This window comes from Saccopteryx leptura, unplaced genomic scaffold, assembly GCF_036850995.1.
Source record: "Saccopteryx leptura isolate mSacLep1 unplaced genomic scaffold, mSacLep1_pri_phased_curated manual_scaffold_49, whole genome shotgun sequence".
Lineage (NCBI taxonomy): Eukaryota > Metazoa > Chordata > Mammalia > Chiroptera > Emballonuridae > Saccopteryx > Saccopteryx leptura.
In genome coordinates, this window is record NW_027095731.1 from 148,040 (window position 1) to 169,979 (window position 21,940).

Sequence of the window (21,940 nt, forward strand, 5' to 3'; positions counted from 1 at the left end):
CTAATGAATTATGCAACTTGGCCAGGGCTCCTTTCTGTCTTCTTGTTTCAGAGTGGCCTTGTCCAGTCTAATGGTACAATGACCACCTTGCCTCCTTTCCTTCTTATCCCTTCACCTTTACACATTTAACCATCCTTGCCCTTCCTTAGTCATCAGAGTCTGGTCAGCACCAAACAGTCTTGGGAACAGAGCCTCAGGTCTGTGGACCACAGAAACCATTTAGGTCAAGTTAGAGATCACATCTGGACTTCAGCTGTGTTTCAGTGCTAGACCCATGAACGCAGAAGGACCTTACTGACCACACCCTCATGAAACCAGACACACTGAAGAGATGGCTGACACAGGGCCTGATACAATGGTCCCTACCCTGGCTCACAACCCCAGCTGCCTTAATAACGATTAATCCTTTCCTGTCTGCAATGAGGCCAGGGCTGCCAGACAGCGCTGTCCTGGAGCACTGCTCACCCGCCAGACCTTCCTCCTCCTTTTGTGATGACAAGTGCTCTGAATGAGTTATTTCTTACGTGGTTTTATGTTTCTATACTGTTCCTGCTTCATTAACACATCTACAAATATGTGTAATTATCTACACATGGAAGCAGTGTATCAAATCGTCCCTTATTGCACATTGCACTGTTTGCATCTCACTTGTTTGCTAAACGCAAGCTCTGTCCCCGGTTAGATGTTTAGAGGCTGGGGACATGACCCCGGGTGAGTTTCAAATGGGCAGTGCATGCCTGCGACCCCTCACCTCGCTGCCTCCGAGTCCATTCTTCATGCGAGTCCTCAGTGTCTTCCACCGGGGGTCTGGTGGCCTGCTGGCGGTGAACCATGGAAGCGGGCCTAGGGGCTCTGAGGCCTGGGGAGAAACAAAATCGTGGTCCCTGTTAGATTCAGGGAGTGCTGATATGCTGGGGCTGCCAAGAGTATAACTATTGAAGGAACAGGGAGTACTGATAGGGCTCCTGTGAGGCCGAGAACAAAGGGTTCAGCACAAAGTTAGGCCGAGACTATGAGTCAGAGACCCTTATCAGAAGTTTATGTTTGAAATTCTCCACTGAGCTATACCCCCCACCCCGTTGCTGCGCGCGACCTCCCTAGCCAATAGCTAACTGCCACATCTGCTTCTGTATAATGCTTGCTCAACCTAGATAGCCACTGTAACATCCACCGGGTACAAGAACAAACATCAGAGACTTTCAGGAGTATAGATGTAACTTTATTGGCCAGTTTTACCTGCGCAGGGGCAAATTCCTGAGGTGTCCAGAGACACTGTGCTCACAAGGAGCTGCAGATGGGAATCGCACCTAGCGCTCACAGCTAAATCTTTTTATAAGCTAAGCAAGCAAGCCTAATACAGAAGCAGATGTGGCGGTAACCTATTTGCTAAGGGGGCTGCACATAGTATAGCAACAGGGGCTGGGGTCTAGCTCATTGGCGAATTCCAAACCTAAACTTCTGATAAGGGTCTTTTAACCAATAGAATGCAAATGTTTGTCTCTTTTTCTTTTTTTTTTTCTTCTCTCTCTCTCAGCCTCCCAGAGTCCCTATCTGTCTCTGCTTCTTGAACAACCTTGGGCATGTTATTCCTAACAGAACAGGAGCAGGACCTGCCTGTAACCCTTAAGTTCCCTGTTCCATTAGTGCCCTGCTTATTTTCTGATCTTCTCTTGGTCCTTACAGCCACCCTATAAAAAGGAGCCATTTTAGAAGCTCGGGGCTGCAGTGTTCCCCTGTGTGGGTTGCCTGCAGTCCCTGCGCAGGTTTGCAATAAAACTTATAAAATTCACTTTGTGTCTGCTGTGGCCTGTCTCCTGGGATGTAACATATGGAGGCTGGCCAGCGATATAGACCGTGTAAGACCCCTCCTACGGAGTGGGCTGCAGCAGACATTGGTAGCTGGCCAGCCTCCGGCAGTTGCCATTTAGAAACTGAATTTGGCTGATTCGAAACATTTGGGGTCTCGAGACTGTTTGGTAAGGAAGCTTCCTCTTTGAATATTTGGAAACAGAGCTCTAGTTAGAAAAGGGTGTAGTGGAGCAGGCGGGACGCCACCTGATTTCTCCCCACCCGGTCGGTCAGGGAACGCAGGACGCTGCCTTCTCCCTTTGGTTTTGGTTTAGAAGTTTTGTTTGTTTTGTGAGCATATTTGGTTTGTTTGTCTGCTTCGCCCGTTGCTTCCTCAAAGGATTCCTTCGAGAGTCAAGGACCATGTGTCAGGGGCAATCTGCTGCCCTAACGCCTCTTCAGTACTTGCTTGATAACTTTTCTGATTTCTCTCGCAGGGCACAAGACTATGGGACTCCTGTTGATTCCGCCACGTTGCGGACTCTTTGTGAACTAGAATGGCCAACTTACGAGCAGACTGGCCAAACCGAGGATTGCTAGACCCATAGAAAACATAGAGAGTTTAGCGTACTATCACCAGCACCCACCTGCAGGCAGGTGGCACGGTCAGTATGCAGCCCAGTATAGCAGCAGAGGTAGAGAAAGAAAAGGCAGCCAGGCTGCAGCTGGCTGCAGGAGAAGTGGCAGAGAAAAGAAGAAAAAAAAAGAAAAAGAAGAAGCGGCAGGCTCCCCTCACAGTTTCAGGCACTTGCCCCTCCCCCTTGGGCACCAGGAATCTTTCTTAGCTAAGGGGCTGTGCCACTGCTTAGTCAGGCAAAAGATAACAGTGCAGTAAGCTAGAGGTTATCATCACCTTGCTACAGCCCCTGCCCTCCTCTGCTTTGGCTCCGGGAAATCTCCGCCTCCATGTGGAGCCAGACCTGAGGAGAAGATTTAGGGAATTATAAGGTTACTGTGTTCCTGAGAAAATTGAGGACCTTATGTAAACTAGAATACCCCACTGTTAAGAAAATAAGTTTATAAAATTGTGTGTTTTTTTAGTTTACTACCCCGACCCTTATAATGACTTAATGTTGTAAAGCTCTATAGGTCAAAAAGAGGGTTAGCATCTCTTTGCCAGCTGAAAAGCCACAAAATAGTAACTACATTTTGACCATTCCTTATTTTTCTCTGAAAATCAGTAGTTCATTAGGAATAGTAGTTTATAATCTCTTATTGTAAATAGTACTAAATTTGTACTAATAGTAAAGCATATGGAATTGTATAGTCTGTCAAATACAAAGACTTTCTTTTTGTACCAAGGATCTGTTGTTGTAAAAAAAACAAAACAAAACATTTTCTATGTTAGAAATGTATATGTTATTTTAACAGTCTTTTGTTAATTCTCCTTTTCATTTGCTATTTCATAGCCTGTGATGTTAAAATTTTAGTTTAAATATTAGGGGATATATAATAATTCAGTAATTGTTAATTGTTCAATGTTAGGTCACAAAACCCAGAGTAACAAATATTACTATTAATTGGCTTAAAAGAAGAATTCTTAACATAATAGGTAGAAAGGAGAACTCTAGAGACGTAATCCTGAACGTCCACCTGATTAACCACCACAGATCAAATCTTTTCTTTCCTCGGTCTAATAGGCTTCTTTAAATACAGGATTCCCAATTTTGCTCTCTTAGTCAAGCCCCTCAGTGAGATCTTCTGAGCATGGCTTTTAAGGTCTATAATGACCAAGGAAGTAACAGAAAAGGCAAATAAGGCCCAAAAGAAGTCAGGAAATACCAACTTTTGGCTCCAGCACCCTAAGGGGCTTCATAGCTTTCATCAAGGCCCTGCTCCAGAGTGGAAAGAAAGGTCATTGAACTGAAGCCTGCCAGGCTTCCCAGCCCCACTGGTTGACACATCTGTGCTGTGGAAAGAGGGACATGAGAAGGTAAGCTGCCCCCTTGCTCCATGGAGGGAGGGTTCAGTCTCTTCTAGCCCTGCTCCAGCTACCTGTGACCTGACCTTGCCCAGCATGCTGGGAATTGCCACTGAAGGCCCAAGGACATTGCTCACGAGCCTAAGGTATTTCTTCCAAGTAGCAGATAAGCTAATCTCATTTCTTGTAAACACAAGGGCCATCTACTATGCCTTGCTTGAATATTTAAGTTTTATTTATCCCTCAAAGATCTCTACTGTGGGTATTGACAGCCTGATTTTATTGCTTTATTTAATGTTTAGTATCTCCTTTATTTCTCTTATCTCAATGCCCCATGCCTATTATAGGCTGGGACCTGCTGCTAATTCCAGCTAGAAGCAGTGGTCACTAGGACTTAAACTCTAACTGCAAAGTGTAGAAATGTAACACCCTTTCCCTAAGTACTTACAGGTTTTATAGGTTACTCAGCAAACTGTTCAAAGACTGTACAAGAGGCACTTCTAGCAGTACACCACCCAAGGACTGACTCCCACGTAGACGAGTCCACACACCATGATCCTGACCACCCCCACTACTGCCAAGGTAGAAGGCATACCCGCCTGGGTCCACCACAGCCGGCTGAAGCTTGCAGTCCCAGCAGAGACACCTTTGTGGATAGCAAAGACTGACCCCACCAACCCTTGTAAGCTGACCCTGAGAAGGACAACATGCCCTGCTTCAGCCACAAACCAGAAGTTAACTGGTCCCACGCATGGCTAATGCCTAGAGGAACTCACTAAGGACTCTTTTAATCAGGCTTTAGGAAAAGGGAAACTAGGATAAAAAGAAAGTCAACTTAATTGTCACTAAAGGTTAAAGATTTTTAAATCAAGAGTTCTGACTAGAAAGGAATTGTATGGTTTTGATAACAGAAGGTATGAGGTGTAGAGGTACTTTTGAAAAAAAAAGTAAGTTGTTGTGAAAGCTGGTTATATATAAATAGTAAAGAAAGTTCATAAAAGTTGAAGGTTTATGTAAGTTGCAGAAGGTTTGTTGTGCAAGTTGTAAGAAGTTAGTACAGAGAAGAAAAATACAAGGCAGAAAGAAATTAGTATAAGAATTTATTCTCTTCATCCCCTTAGCTCACTATGTTACTTACTGCTCTTACCAGACCCCTCGATTTGCTTATAGTAGGGGGGTCACCATTAGTCCGTATATTATCAACTGTCTCACGCAGTATGTACAAAAGAGAATTCAGGCCATAAAGCTTGTAGTACTAAGGGCACACTATCAGCGTGCCAGCACATACTAGGGAGGACCCCTGACCCAATTAGCTTATAGCTACAGCTAAAGTAGAAAATTCTCATGAGCCCCAGACTTATACCATTCTCCCCACTGATGAAGAATCAAGGGTTTGATTTATGCCCAAAAGAGATGGGGGAATGTTAGATTCAGGGAGTGCTGATTGTAAGGACCAAGAGAAGATCAGAAAATAAGCAGGGCACTAATGGAACAGGGAACTTAAGGGTTACAGGCAGGTCCTGCTCCTGTTCTGTTAGGAATAACATGCCCAAGGTCGTTCAAGAAGCAGACAGATAGGGACTCTGGGAGGCTGAGAGAGAAGAAAAAAAAAAAGAAAAAGAGACAAACGTTTGCATTCTATTGGTTAAAAGACCCTTATCAGAAGTTTAGGTTTGGAATTCGCCAATGAGCTAGACCCCAGCCCCTGTTGCTATGATATGTGCAGCCCCCTTCGCAAATAGGTTACTGCCACATCTGCTTCTGTATTAGGCTTGCTTGCTTAGCTTATAAAAAGATTTAGCTGTGAGCGCTAGGTGCGATTCCCATCTGTAGCTCCTTGTGAGCATAGTGTCTCTGGACACCTTGGGAATTTGCCCCTGCACAGGTAAAACTGGCCAATAAAGTTACATCTATACTCCTGAAAGTCTCTGACATTTGTTCTTGTACCCGGTGGATGCTCCATCTCTGGGGGCTTGCCTGGGATTTCCCTTGGTGGAGTTTTTGGTCGAAGACCAGAGGGACAGCTTGAGTTGAGTAAGTACTCTTTGAGGATCCTCATTTGGTTTTGTTTTTGAGCTCCGGAGCATATAAACCTGAGGTAGTAGGTGGGAATCCTCAGCCAAGAGCTTGGGCCATGGAAGAGGCCTGTAGCATACCTATCCAGGAAGCTAGACCCCATAGCGTCTGGCTGGCCAACCTGTTTGAGGGCACTTGCTGCTACCTCAATCCTAGTTAAGGAGGCCAACAAGCTGACATTGGGTCAGGACATCCAGGTTATTGGAGAACACTATCGAGAACAAGTGCTGCGTGCCCACCAGATAGGTGGCTCTCCAATGCTCGATTGACACAGTACCAAGCACAGTTATTGAATCCCCCAGCAGTGCAGTTCTTGAAGACGGCAGTCTTAAATCCTGCCACCTTGCTACCGTTGCCAGACCCATCAGTGGTCCATGACTGCAGACAGATATTGGACACTGTCACAGGGGCCAGACCGGACCTCAGGGACCAGGCCTATGAGAAGGCAGACCTCACGCTGTTCACTGATGGAAGCAGTTATGTCTGAGATGGACAAAGATATGCAGGAGCAGCCGTAACTACCCAGGACAGTGTCTTATGGCAGAGAGCATTACCAAAAGGTACTTCTGCACAGTGAGCAGAGCTAATTGGACTTACACAGGCCTTCCAGATAGCTGAGGGCAAAGTGGCCAACATTTACACAGACAGCAGGTATGCCTTTGCCACTGCTCACATTCATGGTGCCATTTACAAAGAACGAGGCTTGCTAACGGCAGGGGGAAAAGAAATTAAGAATAAAACTGAGATTTTAGCCCTGCTCGATGCCATTTGGCTTCCCTCTAAAGTAGCCATAATTCATTGCAAAGGACATCAAAAGGGGGACTCTCCAATTATTCAAGGAAACCGTTTTGCTGACATTGTTGCCAGAGAAGCTGCAAAAGAAGGAACTGCAGACATTCTACCACTTTTGCCTCAACCCGTGCTGCCTCCCAAACCTAAGTATACTCCTGAGGAAGAGCAAGAGGGAAAGCAATTAGGGGGTAAAAGAAATAAGCAGGGGTGGATAGAACTACCTGACACTAGACTCTACCTACCCCAGGGAGTTATAGGAGAGATTGCAAAGGAAGTCCATACAAGTTTCCACCTAGGGCAAAATAACATAGAACAACTAATTAAGAAATACTACAGGGGACCCCAGCTTAGGGATATCGTGCAATCCATAGTTTCTAGATGTAAGGCTTGTGCTAAGGTGAATGCTATAAACAAGAAGCTCCCCCCTTTAGTTAGATATAGGGGAAAGTGCCCAGGAGAGTTATAGGAAATAGATTTCACAGAAATGACTCCAGGAAAGGCAGGATATAAGTATCTACTGGTGTTAATAGATACTTTTACAGGATGGACGGAAGCCTTTCCCACCAAGGGTGAAACTGCTTCCACAGTTTGCAAGATCCTGCTAAGAGAGATCATCCCTAGATATGGAATTTCTATAGCCATAGGATCTGACAATGGACCAGCTTTCATCTCTAAGATTTCCCAGGAATTAGCTACAAGGCTAGGAATTGATTAGAAATTGCATTGTATTTACAGGCCTCAGAGTTCAGGACAAGTAGAACGAATGAATAGGACATTAAAGGAAACTCTAATTAAATTAAGAGAGGAGACCGGTGAAAACTGGGTAGAGTTACTCCCTTTTGCCCTGTTCCGGTTTAGGTGTACACCTTACACTAATAGATAGACCCCCTATGAGCTTATGTTTGGACAACCCATTCCAATGGTACCCCAGCTCACCAGAGAGGAAATAGAGATGTCTAATCATACTTTCCTCAAGTCCCTACAGGCATTGCAGCAGATTCAGAGAGAAGTAAGGGAGCTGCGGGAACAGAGAGCTGCAGCATTGGAAGACAACGCCCAGAGGTTGTCGCCACCGGACCCTGGACAGTGGGTTTGGGTTCTCAACCACCGTCGAGAGAACCTAGAGGTGCGGTGGCAAGGACCATTCCAGGTGTTGCTCAGTACCCCTTCTGCAGTCCGGACAGCAGAAAAGCCCTATTGGATCCATCTCTCCCACGTGAAATCAGCCCAACCACCTGACAAAGGATCCCGGAGATGGCAAGTCAAACAGACCCCTGGAGAGCCTCTAAAGCTCACCTTCTCCTCCACTTAGGACTGATGACTTTTTATTATTTACCCAGCAAGGGACTAGAGTTGCAGGAATGGGTTTTAATCAGGACAGCAGATGGCGCAGTTATAGCACAGAATAACACCTGGAATTGTAGCACCTCCATAACACTCCAAGCTGATTTATCAAAGTTTTTTGAAGAAAAATTCTGTGATTCACCAGCAGCTTGGAGACATTCTGATTCAGCCAGGAGCCCACTCTTAGATAACTGGCCTAGCTCATACACTGCAGGTAGTAAGTGTGCACCTCATGTTAAAAATAGGGCTTTATGGTATACTCCACACTACGCCTGCCCTGAACCCCTTCCGGACAGCGCCGAATTTGCGGGTCTCACTCAGATTATTTTTGTAAAGCATGGGGTTGTGAAACACTTGTCAGTGAATTTCAATGGAGTCCACCGAAACCAGACCCAGACATAAGTCTCTTTCGATTAGGAACTAGATTGGGGGAAGAAGGCCCAATGATGGTTGGGATGAGGACTGTGCTAAAGATAATTATAACCCTACTATCATTACTATTAAGAAGTCTAAAGACCCAAGTTGGAATTCAGGAAAAACCTGGGGGCTAAGATTATATGTAACTGGACATGATCCTGGTACCTTTTTCACCATTAGAAAGCTTCCTACAAAGAACAGACCTTTCCTAATAGGAGTAGGGAATGGGCTGCCACCTAGGCCCCCTGTCAGCCTTCCAGCAGCACACACTCTGGCAGCACCAAAACTCCCGGACAGTAAGACAGGCCTAGACCAGAGTGGAGCTACCACGACTCCTACTGTAGACTCTTTCCCAATAGAGCCAGAGGAGCAGGACCATAAATTGCCTTTTTACACTCCCAGCCTGTTACTGGAAAGACCACACCACCAAGAGACGTATGCCCTAGATTTATTAGATAAGGTATTCCCCTTCTTTAACAAGACACAGCCTGAAATTACAGAATCTTGTTGGCTTTGCCTTAGTCCCAGACCCCCTTTCTATGTAGGGCTTGGAGCCAACACCTTGAGGGAAGGGGAACTTACCCTCAGACAGCTATCCAAGACATTCTCCAAAGATATTGCGCTTCTCCAAAACCAGGTAATATACCTCGAGAAGCAAATAGACTCCCTAGCCGAGGTAGCCCTTCAGAATAGGAGAGGACTAGACCTCCTCCTGCTCGAGCAAGGAGGACTGTGTGCTGCTCTAAGAGAAGAATGCTGTTTTTATGCTAACCACTCTGGAGTAATTAGAGAGAATATCAAGGTACTTGCAAACAGATTAGAAAATAGGAACTTAGAAGAAGATGACCCAGGATGGTATGCCTCTATGTTCAGAACCTCCCCTTGGCTAACCACTCTTATATCTACAATTGCTGGGCCATTACTGATACTTTTGTTAGCTCTCACTATTGGGCCTGTAGTTATTAATAAACTCCTTACATTTATTAAGGAAAGAATCGAGACTGTAAAAGTGATGGTTCTGTCTCAACCTACCTACACCATCCTGCCTTCTGATGAAGAATCAAGGGTTTGATTTATGCCCTAATAGGAGTAGGGAATGTAAGGACCAAGAGAAGATCAGAAAATAAGCAGGGCACTAATGGAACAGGGAACTTAAGGGTTACAGGCAGGTCCTGCTCCTGTTCTGTTAGGAATAACATGCCCAAGGTCGTTCAAGAAGCAGAGACAGATAGGGACTCTGGGAGGCTGAGAGAGAAGGAAAAAAAGAAAAAGAAAAAGAGACAAACATTTGCATTCTATTGGTTAAAAGACCCTTATCAGAAGTTTAGGTTTGGAATTCGCCAATGAGCTAGACCCCAGCCCCTGTTGCTATGCTATGTGCAGCCCCCTTCGCAAATAGGTTACCGCCACATCTGCTTCTGTATTAGGCTTGCTTGCTTAGCTTATAAAAAGATTTAGCTGTGAGCGCTAGGTGCGATTCCCATCTGTAGCTCCTTGTGAGCACGGTGTCTCTGGACACCTCGGGAATTTGCCCCTGCGCAGGTAAAACTGGCCAATAAAGTTACATCTATACTCCTGAAAGTCTCCGATGTTTGTTCTTGTACCCGGTGGATGCTACACTGATATGCTGGGGCTGCCAAGAGTGTAACTATTGAAGGAACAGGGAGTACTGATAGGGCTCCTGTGAGGCCGAGAACAAAGAGTTCAGCACAAAGTTAGGCCGAGACTATGAGTCAGAGACCCTTATCAGAAGTTTATGTTTGAAATTCTCCACTGAGCAACCCCCTCCCCCGCCCCGTTGCTGCGTGCGACCTCCCTAGCCAATAGCTAACAGCCACATCTGCTTCTGTAAAATGCTTGCTCAGCCTAGATAGCCACCCTATAAAAAGGAGCCATTTTAGAAGCTCGGGGCTGCAGTGCTCCCTTGCGTGGGTTGCCTGCAATCCCTGCGCAGGTTTGCAATAAAACGTGTAAAATTCACTTTGTGTCTGCTGTGGCCTGTCTCTTGGGATGTAACAGTCCCCAAAGCGAAGCTCTTGAAAAAGTAGCCCCGACACTCGCTGCCCCCTGTTCCGCCCCATGGTTCCCGCCCGGTTCCCACACCCCCATCCCCGTTCTGTCACCTGTGCGCAGCAGCGCGTCCTGGTTCCTCTCCACTTCGGGGCAGCGCGCCTTCTCCCAGTCGCCCATGGCGGCCACTCCTCCAGAGAGAAGTAGGCGTGGCTGTCCCTGAAAACGTCCGGTGCCTGCGGGAAGACGCGGCCTCGTGACCCCTCCCACCGGCTGGCGAACCGCCCCTCCCCCTCGTCCTGCGGGGTCCGAGCTGCTCCTCCTCCCCGCCCCCCTCACCTGCGGCGCTCCCTCCGCCGCCCTGCAGGCTCCCGTCCACGTCTCTGGTCCCGCCACCCCGCTCGCCCAGCCCCTGTGTGCCTGTGCGGGAGACGGCGCTGAGGCTGATTGCTTGGCCTTCCGAGCGCATTTTCGCACATGCGTGGGCGCTCGCGGTGGGGTATCTCCGAGAGGGGATACAAGGGACCAGCCCCAGGGACGCAAGGACAGGCCAGGGCGGGGACTCCAGCCAAGCCAGGGGCCCCCTTGCTCAAAACAGCGACTTGGGCTTTAATCCACCGACCTTTGGGCTCAACCAGTGACCATGGGGTCGTGTTTATGATCCCGCGCTCAAGCCTGTGAGTCCGCGCTGAAGCCGGATGAGCTTACTACATTTTCTCGTTGTTCATGCGCTCTCTTGAGATCCTCTATTCTACTCTCAAGTTTATCAAACATTGTGATGACTGCTTTGAATTCTTTATCTGTCCAGTTACCCATGTTCATTTCATTAGGATATTTCTCTGGAGTTTTTTTCTTGTTCCTTCATTTGGGGTATATTCTTCTGTTTCCCCATTTTCTTTGTCGGTTTTTGTTCCTTTGAATTGAATGGAATTAGTCATCTCGCCCAGTCTTGAACATGTTGTCTTTGTTACATTGTGTGTTGAACAGTTTCAGCCTGCATGTTGTAGTTGGGGGGAGGTGCTTGCAGTGCCTGTCCTGTCACCTGGCCTGAAGGAGTGGGTTCTGAATGGGCCACCTGGGGTGTGTGAGCCTCCTTGCCCTTTTAATCTGGGCAAGGCTACCTGGTGTAAAAGGGGCTGCGTGGTGTGTGCTTTGCGTGTCCTGTTTTAATTATCTGTTGTCAGAGCATGGTCTGCGCTTGGTTACCTGATTGCTTTCTTGTATCTCACCCCCCATTAGATCCACCCTTTGTCCTGGTGGGGTGGCCTGGGTGCACACACAGCCTTAATTTGTTCATTCTTCACCTTCTCGGGGCTTGGCAGCCCTGTGAACATGCACAGCATTGCCCCCCCTCACTGCACACTGGACTGCAGGGTTTTTTTTGCTAGCTTTGTGCTTTCTTTGGGTAGAGCAGCCTGACCAGTGCGAGCAGCAGCACCCCCCAATCTCTGCACTTTCTCTGATCAGACAGTCCAGTGTGCAGACCATAGCCCATTTGCTGGCTCCCCATTTTCCAAGATGGGAATGCCAGTAGTGACCCACTATCTCTGCACTTTCTCTGGGTCAAATATTCTCGCAGCTGGTACCAGAGTGTTTTGCTAGCTAGGCACTCTCTCTAGGTGGGGGAGCCTCAGATGCATATGCAGCTCAGTGGGTGAAGTGTCACCCTGCCATACCTACCTGCTGGGTCTATATCTGGGAAGAGGACCTCTTTTTACACAAGCTAAGCTGCCCTCATGATTCTGTTGTATTTAGCTCCAGGAGAGGTGGCTGGGGATGTGCTGCAGCACCCTGAGGGTGGCCATAGAGCCTGGATGGAGCTCCCATCTTCTATGAACATGCTTGGGAGGTGTAAACAGTGGTGCTCACTGTTCTATTGGGTCCTGAGCTGATCCTTCACCTCCTGCAGAGCTCTCATGGTTCCTCAGCCTTCTCTATGCTCTCTCTTTCTCTCTCTCTAGCTTGTTGTGCAGAAGCTGTTTAATTGTTTCTTGGTTGTCTTTTTGGAGGAATTGTTCTAAGTAAAGGGGTACATTGGATGGGTTTTGGGAGGGTGCAAGCTCAGCTTCCACATGTGCCACCATCTTTGACCCACTGGAGAGTTCTTAAATAAAGTCTGATATTGGCTGCAGCAACAGGCTTCTGCTTTGATACACTCTTAATCTTCATATTCAAATGTCTATACAATTCTCGAGACATTGGTTGTCTCTCTGACTTCAATTAGTTGTTGGATCCAGGAGGAGTAGTTTATTTTCACCTTGTTTAGTCTTTTTCTCCTGTGAGGATGGGCACGATAACTGCCGAGCTTCTTACTTGTAGGACTAGACATCGGAAGTCTTGTGTTAATCGCTTTTTATCTCTTGGCTTCTTGTTCCCTATTTGTAAAATAAAGTGATCAGATCACTCCATGGTGCCTAAACTCTCCTCTAGCTCCAGCATTCTGTTCATTCCATGAGCACCAAGTTGCGTGAATGATATTGCCAGTTTGTGACATTTGCTACCATTCTACAGGTAGACCTGCAGGTGGACAAAGAGAGGCACATTATTTTCGAGTCCTCACTTGATTACGTTTATCAAATCCAGGAAGTTCAGGAGTCCAAGAAATTCAACATTATGGAGACAATAAGGTCCATGTATTTTTTAATGCTCTAAAAATATTTTCTGCATGCTTCGTAAATGCTGAAAACTTTTATCGTAAACTTGGGATCTGAGAGAATGTGAATGTGTATAATTGTGATGAATCTCTGTCTCTTTCGTTTTCTATTTTTTCTCTCTAGCTACGATTTCTTTTTCTCTTTATTTCTCCCTCTTTTCCTCTTTCCCTCCCTGGATCTCTTTATCACCCTTCTTTTCATCTTGTTTTCCTTCTTTCCTTCCTGCTGTGCTCATAAAGCCTTTGAAAGTGCCCACCATATACCAGGCACTGTGCTAGGAACTCATATTCCTGCAGTCAGTGATTTCCCATTCTACTATTTTTACTTCTGTCTTTTTAACTTTTTTAATTTAAATCTTCTTAATTTATTGTAAAATATGATGTGCTTTGATTTGATAAGTACATTTAATTTTAACAGCCTTTTTATTATAAAAAATGTATTCTTATTGCAGAAATGCTAGAAAAAAATTATAAGAAAAACAAAACAACAAATCTCCCATACAGAGATTGTAAGGTCAGTGGATAATGGGGGAAGGTCACGTGGGGAACCCAGACCCTTGAACTTTGGCTGGGACCACCCACAACCAAGCGTGCCAAAAGAAACTTCCCAGGAGTCCTTTGGAAAAATGTGACCATCTGCGAGCCAGTGAGAGTTCACCACGTCATATTAGCTCGACCACCCTAGGGACCGTTTAAATATCTCTTACAGGGGTTCACCCCTTGCGAGTCCTCTGGCCTCCGTCTTTCCTCTGGGCCAGGGAACCTTGTTGGGCATGATGCATGCTCTGTACTCAATAAAGCCTTTTGTTATTCCACACTTTGTGGATCCGGCCCCTTCCTTCCTTCTGGGGGTGGGGGATACCTTACAGAGATATTTACTGTTAATATTGTGGCATTTTCTTCCCATGTTTTCTGTGTACCTATTATATTTCTCTATATGTACCCAGGTAGATTGGGTGTGTATACATTGTGTGCATAGATGTTCATTGCACATGAGCATATATCTCTGTGTCCACATGGTTCTGTCATTTGTGTATATCAGTGTATGTATGCAAATGAGTATTTATTCACTCATCTAATAAACACTTATTGTACCTCTGTTATGTGCCAGGCACTGTGCTCGACACTGGTTGCCTATAGTGAATGAGACAGACTCGCTTTCTGTCTTTATAAAAACTACACTGTCATGGAGTAGACAGAGGGAAAGAAAAATATACATAAATGAAATAATTATAAGTTGTGAAAAGCACTGGATTTGGCAGTGCAATGCCTTTGGTCCCAGTTTTGCTTGATCTTGGGGAGGTCCTGTATCTCAGCTTCTCGGAAGGCAGAGCTGAGGCCTAAGTCTTGGTCCTTCAGCAATGTGTGTTCTCAGCTATAAAACAGAAAATTTACAAGTGAGGAAACAAAGACCCTGGGAGGTGTTCTGTGACCAAAGGAGCCCAGCTTGTAAGTGGTGACGCAGGCTCAGATAAATTCTGATGTCCAGAGCTTAGGAGGTCTCTCAGTCTGGACTGCGGCCACGGCACAAGGAAGTGCATGTTAGGAAAGGGGCCACTTTGTGCTAAACAATTAGAGATAGTGATTATGCCACTGACTATTCAGAGCAAAGAAAAGACTTCTGGTGTTGTCACCACAGCAGACTAGATTATTAGTTTATTTTTTAATTACCTCAGGTTTTCTCTAGTACTTTTTTCCCCCCAAAAGACAATGACTTGCTCTCACCAGAGAGTTCAGTAGGTTAGAGCATCACACCCATACACTAATGTCATAGGTTTGGTCTTGTTCAGGGCACATACAGAAACAGATTGATGTTTCTGACTATCTGTCTGTCTGTCTCCCCCTTCCTCTCTCTAACATTAATTATTAAAATTTAAAAAAAAGAAAAAAATGACAATGGCTTTTTTGTTGTTGTTGCAGCTTAAATAGTATAGAGGAATGAATTGTGTTTTTCAAAATTTCACCCCAAAAGGAAAAAAAAAACTGGTAAGGTTGTAAAGTACTGTATTTCCCCATGTATAAGATGCCTCCATGTATAAGACACACCTTAATTTTGGGGCCCAAAATTTCAGAAAATGATAACAAATCTGAATAAGCAGGAAATGCAAGTAATGAAACTATAACCACTGTATAAGACGCACCCAGTTTTCAGACCCCAAATTTTTCCAAAAAATGGTGCATCATGTACACTGGAAAATATGGTAATATTTAAGAGATAATGAAATAGTTAAAACAAGAATTTCCAGTTTCTAGAATTTATCTTTTTCTCATTACAAAGCTGACATTTTCCACTGAGGTCCAAACTAAATATATACCTCAAAATGCTTAGAGCTTGAAAGCAAAGTTTTTTAAAGTAAATTGAAAAAAATTTCAGGTTTTATGTTCCCTGACATAAAAATGCAGCTGATATTAAAGTCACCACAAAACAAGTAATGGACATAGAATAACTTGACAAAATTCTGGGGGAACTGAAATATTTCACTAAATAGTTTTAAGATTCAAGCCCTATAAACAAACTGATACAACATCTAGACCAGTAATTTTAACCTAAGTAGCCAGTGATCTAGATATTAACTTATAGTTACTTAATTGTACAAAAATCTTTTCTTATTGACTATCAAAGGAAATATTATATACAATGAGTTTTTTATTTTTAAGTGAGAGAGACAGACAGGGAGATGAGAAGCACCAATTCTTTGTTGTGGCACCTTAGTTGTTCATTGATTGCTTTCTCATGTGTGCCTTGACCTGGGGGTCACAGCTATGCCAGAGACCCCTTGCTCAAGCCAGAGGCCATGGGGTCAGGTCTATGATCCCACGCTCAAGCCAGTGACCTAACACTCAAGCTGGTGAACCGGCACTCAAGCTGGCAACCTTGGGGTTTCAAAACTGGGTCCTCAGCATCTCAGGCCTATGCTCTATACACTGCACCACTGCCTGGTCAGGCTACAATGAGTTTTTCTAAAAACTCATTTTTGGGGGAGGAAGGGGAAATATTTTCAAAAAGAACATGACTGACTATCAAGTTAGTTAAGATGATGTGTAAGGTTTAACTTATTCAGGGTGTCAAATCATAAGAATAGTATGTGTTGATGCTTTAACATGCTAAGTACAGTCTCAAAATCAACATTATTTTCTTCATTTAAAAATTAAAATAAAGTTTACATTTATTTTATTTACATACTTAGAAGTAGTTTACTAAGTTGTAAAATAGTCACTATGAAAATGAAATAATCATATATATGAAAGCACTTTAATGGTTTGCCCTTTATGATGATAAAGTATTACAGCTTAAAGCAGTAGGGAGAATAAATTTTGGAACTTATGATTTCAAAAACTGCTAAAGCTAGTATTACCCTTTTTTCTTAGTTTATTGCTTGAAAGTGATGATATTCAATTATAATTTTAAGGGAGAAATATAGCATTTTAGAATAATTCATCCTAACATTTGTTACTAGGTATTTTATTTATATATACAATCTGTTTATTCCACGTGGAATTCAATCATAACCAAGTGTCTAAAACTAGCTGGTTTTATGTCTAACACTTCCAAAGATGAAACAACAGCATTTATTAAAGTAAAAATAGCTATTATCAGCTAGCATATCTAAGCAGTTAGCATTTTTGCCTTTCTTTTAAAATTCATGGATTTGACCAGGCGGTGGCACAGTGGATAGAGCATTGGACTGGGATGTAGAAGACTGAGGTTTGAGACCCCGAGGTCACCAGCTTGAGCGTGGGCTCATCTGCTTTGAGCAAAGCTCACCAGCTTGGACCCAAGGTCGCTGGCTCGAGCAAGGGGTTACTCGGTCTGCTGAAGGCCCACGGTCAAGGCACATATGAGAAATTAATCAATGAACAACTAAGGTGTTGCAATGAAAAACTGATGATTGATGCTTCTCATCTCTCTCCATTCCTGTCTGTGCCTCTCTGTGACTTTCTGTCTCTGTAAAGAATAAATAAATAAATAAATAAATAAATAAATAAATAAATAAATAAAATTCATGGATTCAGGTCCAACACAAAGAGTAAAAGTCTGAGTGTAGGTAAAGTGTACATAATGCAGGGAGACACCAAAGTTTTCCTAAGTCTACAGATGCCAGTTAGTCTCAGATTGAATGTAAAAGTGTTAAGAGAAGAAAGTTGAGGTGGTGTGTAAGCTTCTTTGGTTCATTTTAGAAGAGAGAATTAAAATACTTTTTATTTCACTTTTAAAAATCATCCAATCTAAAAGGAATGCCTAGAATCTTCAAAAAAGCAACCTTATACTCTCATCCCCTTACCTGAAATAAGTAGACTATGTGCTTAATTCTACCCTGCTACCTTCTACTATCATGACCCCATTAAACACAGACTGGCCTGTTCACTTGGGTTAATAGTTTTTGCTATGTGCGTTTATAAAGACAGATGAATCACCTGACAGGGACGTTCTGGCTAGCAGGCATTCAAAACACCTCCACTATGTTGAATTTTATATTAAAAATTACTGTTCCTACTATTATTCTTATAATAAGTAAAAGTATTTAATACATTAAATACTGTTACAAAGCAAAGCTTACTTGTTCCCCATATTTTTCTTAAAAATAGTCTGAGTAAAAAATATATCTATATATAAAATATAGACATTATATAAATGTTATATATAAAATACATGATAAATATTTTAAAATACCCAGCAGCCTAAAAAGAAATTTGCCCTACCATCAAGAGGTGAAAAACACAACCTGAATCTGACCAAGCTCTAGACACAACTTAGAGGATTCCAGTTGACAGGAAATGCAGAGCAGAGGACCAAGGTGAACTACACTGTGGAGATACAACTGGCAATACCTGGACTGGGGGAGCCCCAGCATGCTGTCCAACAGCTGTCTGTGGTGATGAAAATGTTCCATAGCCTGTGCTAATACTGTCACTACAGCACAGGTGGCTTCTGAGCACTAGACATGTGACCAGTGCACCTGGGAATGGGAACTTTTAAATTGCATCAAATTTTAATTAATTTTAACTTAAATATCCATTGTGGCTAGTGATGATCTTAGTGGACACGCAGCTCTGGACCAGGGGTCGGAAGACTAGGCCTGGTGAGCTAAGAATGCTTCTCACACTTTTATAATATAAGTAATAATAAAATTAAACAGAAACCACAAAGTTATCCAGAAAGCCTAAAAGAAACCCACACTGTTGGTCCACAAAACTTAAAATACAAATTTTCTGGCCCATTAACAGAAAAGGTTTGCTGCCCGCTGTTCTAGACTGTGGGACAAATAACCCAGCTTCTTTAACAAACAAATTGCCATGGGAAAGAGAAAGAGGAGGGAAAATGTATAGATTAAAAGAGCCTTAAAAAGTGACATTTGTGAGACAAGTTGAAATCTGAATAGTGACTAGATATGTGATGACAAGGAACTACTAACTTTTAGATGTGATAATGACATTATGGCTTCTATTTTTAGGAAGAGCCATGTTTATTATCTTTTTTACATTGTACTGCATACATTATGCTGCAATGTTGTAGACATACAAGCAGATGTTTACAGGTGAAATGATGTCTAGGAGTTGCTTCAGAATAACATGGAGTGAGTGGAAGAAGTGTGAGTGGAGCAGAATTCACCATGGGTTGTGGAGCAGATTCATCACACTGTTCTGTCTGCTTCAGTGTATGTTTGAAATTCTCTATGATAAAATGCTAAACAGAATACACAAGAAATTTTCTATTTCCAGTTCTGTGGTAGAAGAAGCCCTTTATCAGAGTCACCTGAGAGGGAAGAGAGTTTGTGGGTCCAAATGCAAACACCTTGAGCTTACCTTGTGGGGCTGGCAATTAGGGACATGCATTTTCAACAGGCTCCTCCTTAGGTGATTCTTATGTTCACTAAAATTGGAAAAAAACACTGATTGGAATAGAATGAATACTTTGTAAAATTAACCAATCACTTCTGAATTGATTTGTTTTGTGTTAAGATTTTACACTATTAATCTTCTTGAAGCAAACCAAAGTTTCTTAGTCTCTCTTACTGCAGGAATGATTTTAAGAATTCCTATGCAACTCATTCCATGGGAACATTTATGGAGTCCCTATTTGCCATACATCGTGCTACATGTGCTATGGAGCTTTGTCTCAAGGAATGCAGTAATCCTTTAAAATAGGCATTATCATCTCTATTTTCTATTCAAGGAAAGTAGGACTCAGAAATCTGAGTAATTTGCTCCAATTTACTAATCTCTTAAAGATATAAGATCTGAACATGTCTTTTCGTTCTAAAGCCTACATATACTTTTCACCACGCTGTTACAGAAATAACCTATACGCAGTATTCCAGGGCCGTTTCCCACAGTAAACTGTGGTTAAAGCACACAGGTTTCGAAGCTAGAGAGATTCAGATACCAGTTCCACCATTTGGCATTGGCTATCTCTTTCTTTCTTTCTTTCTTTCTTTCTTCCTAAAATAGAGGTAAAAATGACCTTTCACATAGGGGATTAAATTGTAACATGCACATAAAGTGTGTGACATATTTTGAGTGCTTCATAAATGTTAGATGCTGTCATTATTATTTCAGGATTGCCTTAAGTTTGAGAGTTTATATTAGAGAAACTGGGATGGAATTTCAGAGGTTATATGTTCAGATCCCATCTCCAGGCATATTATCCCTAAAACACATATCAAAACACAGAAGTTCCACCTGACCTGTGGTGGCTCAGTGGATCAAGCATCGACCTGGAATGCTGAGGTCGCTGGTTCAAAACCCTGGGCTTTGCCTGGTCAAGGCACATTGGGAGTGGATGCTTCCTGCTCCTCCCCCTTCTCTCTCTCTCTCTCCTCTAAACTGAATAAATAAATTAAAAAAAAAAACAAAAAACAACAAAAGTTCCCAAGTCTCTTGGCATTTAATTCTTGTCATTGCCAAAAAGTTTTTCCCTATGATAAGCTGAACTTTGTTGCTGTGATTAAAACATGTGTCCTTCACCCCAATCTCATTTTGTCTGCAGAGAAGATGGAGAACAAGCAGAGAGTGTCTTTCTTTCTTCTAATAATCTGACACACCCAGATCGGGTCAAGCCTTCTATTTGTCATACCGAGAACTCTAAGTTAACATTAAAAAAAATTAGTGCAGCATTATGTAATGGGCACATAGTGGTCAAGGACTGGACCCAGGAGTCAGCCCACCTGACAGCTTGGGTTCGAATCCCAGCTCTGTCATTTTCAGTTGCATGACTTAAAGAATTTATGGGATTTAACCATGTTTTATTTCCCTTTTCTGTGAAATATGAAGTCTAACTGATAGCATTGTTGTGAAAATTAAACAAGTGAACACAGAATGAGTACCTGAGAACATGTGTCTGACATATTAACTGCATAATATCAGCTGCTGTTATTACATTGTTTTTTGGATTAGCTACATCCAACACTTTATTAAAGTCTGTGGCCAAAACCACGATAGGCAGGTACTCTATCTATTAAGACTGATGCTACTTTCAGGACCACCTCTGTCCTCCTCTCACCCCACTCCTTCACTGCAGAAACTAATTTTGTGGGTTTCCAATAACAGAGGAGCTGCTGAAGTAATCGATTTCACCTAGGAAGCTGTCCCTGTCATATTACCCGTCAAGACACTGGACTTTCTGTTGCATCTTTTTCCTCTGCTTTCAAGAAACCAGCTCAGCAGATTCTACAATACATGAACCAAAGCTGATGTTTGAAAGCTTGTTCATGTCCTTGAAATCAACAACCTATAAATACCAGAAACTATTAACTTTCTCTGAATGTTGGACCGAAGCCTCCAAGAGTATTTGTCTAGCTTCTATTTCTTGTATTTTTAAGGATTGATTTATATACATGATTATCATTTAATCCTCCCAACGAAACAGAAAGTACCATCACTGTCAGGAAAGTGACAAGTAACGGAGCCTGAGGATAACACTTGTATTTAAAGGACAGGGACAGGGGTCGACTCCCGCAGGTCTCATTTTCACGATAGGCACCATCAAGCACTGTCTTTGAAGTAATCCGGGAAATAACTTGTTTTCTAAAACCTTCAGCCGTGACTGATGTGCAGGGAAAATCGGCGGTTCTTTCCAGCAGTCATGAAAGAACCCGCTGCCGGGACACGGACCGGGCTGTCGCCGCGGCGGGTCTGCTGCTGTGAGCGTGGCCGCGGCGCTTCCCCGGGTCTGAGACCGACCCGGCGGGGAGGGAAGCGGGCTGGGCCTCCCTCCGCCCCCCGGGGGTACAGCGAGGAGGCCACTCACCCGCGTGGCCTGCAGCCGCACCCGCACTCCCGCATCAGGAAGGGCTCCGAGCCGCGGCCCGCGGTGCAGAACAAGCGCGCGCCCGCGGCGGGCCGGAGTCGGGATGCGCAAGCCTGGCCGCCTCGGCGCGGCCCCGCGCTCAGGGGTCACGTGGCCGCGGGTGCGCGCGGCGCGGCCCCGTGCTCTTGGAGGCGGGCGCGCGGGCTGAGAGGCCGGTGACTGTTAGAAGTCAGCGGGGCGGAGCTCCCTGAGGGTGACGTCAGCGGGGCGGGGCCTATGTGAGTCACCTGGGAACTCCTGGATCAAGCAACCGGCACGATTAGAACCACCGGTGGAAGGATTAGAACTGGTCGCCATCCGCCTCATTTTTCAGCGAGGAAGTTGATGCCCAGTGAGGCCGAGGGACGGAGAGTGACCGGCGCAGGTGAGGCTGGAACCTAGACGTCTGAGTACCTAGAATGAGCCCCCTCCATTCCTCCCGGTTTCTCTCCTCCTCCTCCATCCCTCGCTCTCCTCTCCTTTCACACGGAGCCCGGCTGTGTCCTCACCAACACCTGGGCCAGAGCCGGGATCCCAGGCCCAGAGCGGACACCCCCACTCTTCAACGGAGCTCTCGATATTCATGAAACGG

The 21,940-nt window shown here is 44.2% G+C and overlaps 1 protein-coding gene and 1 long non-coding RNA gene across 6 annotated transcripts in view; both read right to left on the bottom strand.

Moving 5' to 3' along the window:
* The window catches only part of LOC136387027 (histone-lysine N-methyltransferase PRDM9-like), a 28,361-nt gene extending 17,227 nt beyond the window's left edge, over positions 1 to 11,134 (bottom strand). For 2 of the 5 annotated variants that reach the window (XM_066358096.1, XM_066358095.1), the window contains exons 1-3: positions 10,748 to 11,132; positions 10,522 to 10,644; positions 752 to 859 (exon numbers count right to left, since the gene is read on the bottom strand). In XM_066358096.1, coding sequence (XP_066214193.1) covers positions 752 to 859; positions 10,522 to 10,644; positions 10,748 to 10,877 — 361 coding nt within the window. In that variant the 5' untranslated portion in view covers positions 10,878 to 11,132. Of the gene's footprint in view, positions 1 to 751; positions 860 to 2,070; positions 2,275 to 10,521; positions 10,645 to 10,747 lie in introns of those variants that run through there. The other 3 variants (XM_066358097.1, XM_066358098.1, XM_066358099.1) reach the window with 3 other exon arrangements.
* A 3,229-nt stretch (positions 11,135 to 14,363) lies between these two features.
* Positions 14,364 to 21,423, bottom strand: LOC136387030 (uncharacterized). The gene is made up of 3 exons (XR_010748064.1): positions 21,310 to 21,423; positions 18,867 to 18,933; positions 14,364 to 14,436 (listed from the first exon to the last, which is right to left on the bottom strand). It is a non-coding gene; the product is annotated as an uncharacterized lncRNA (long non-coding RNA).
* Between the last annotated feature and the right edge of the window lie 517 nt (positions 21,424 to 21,940).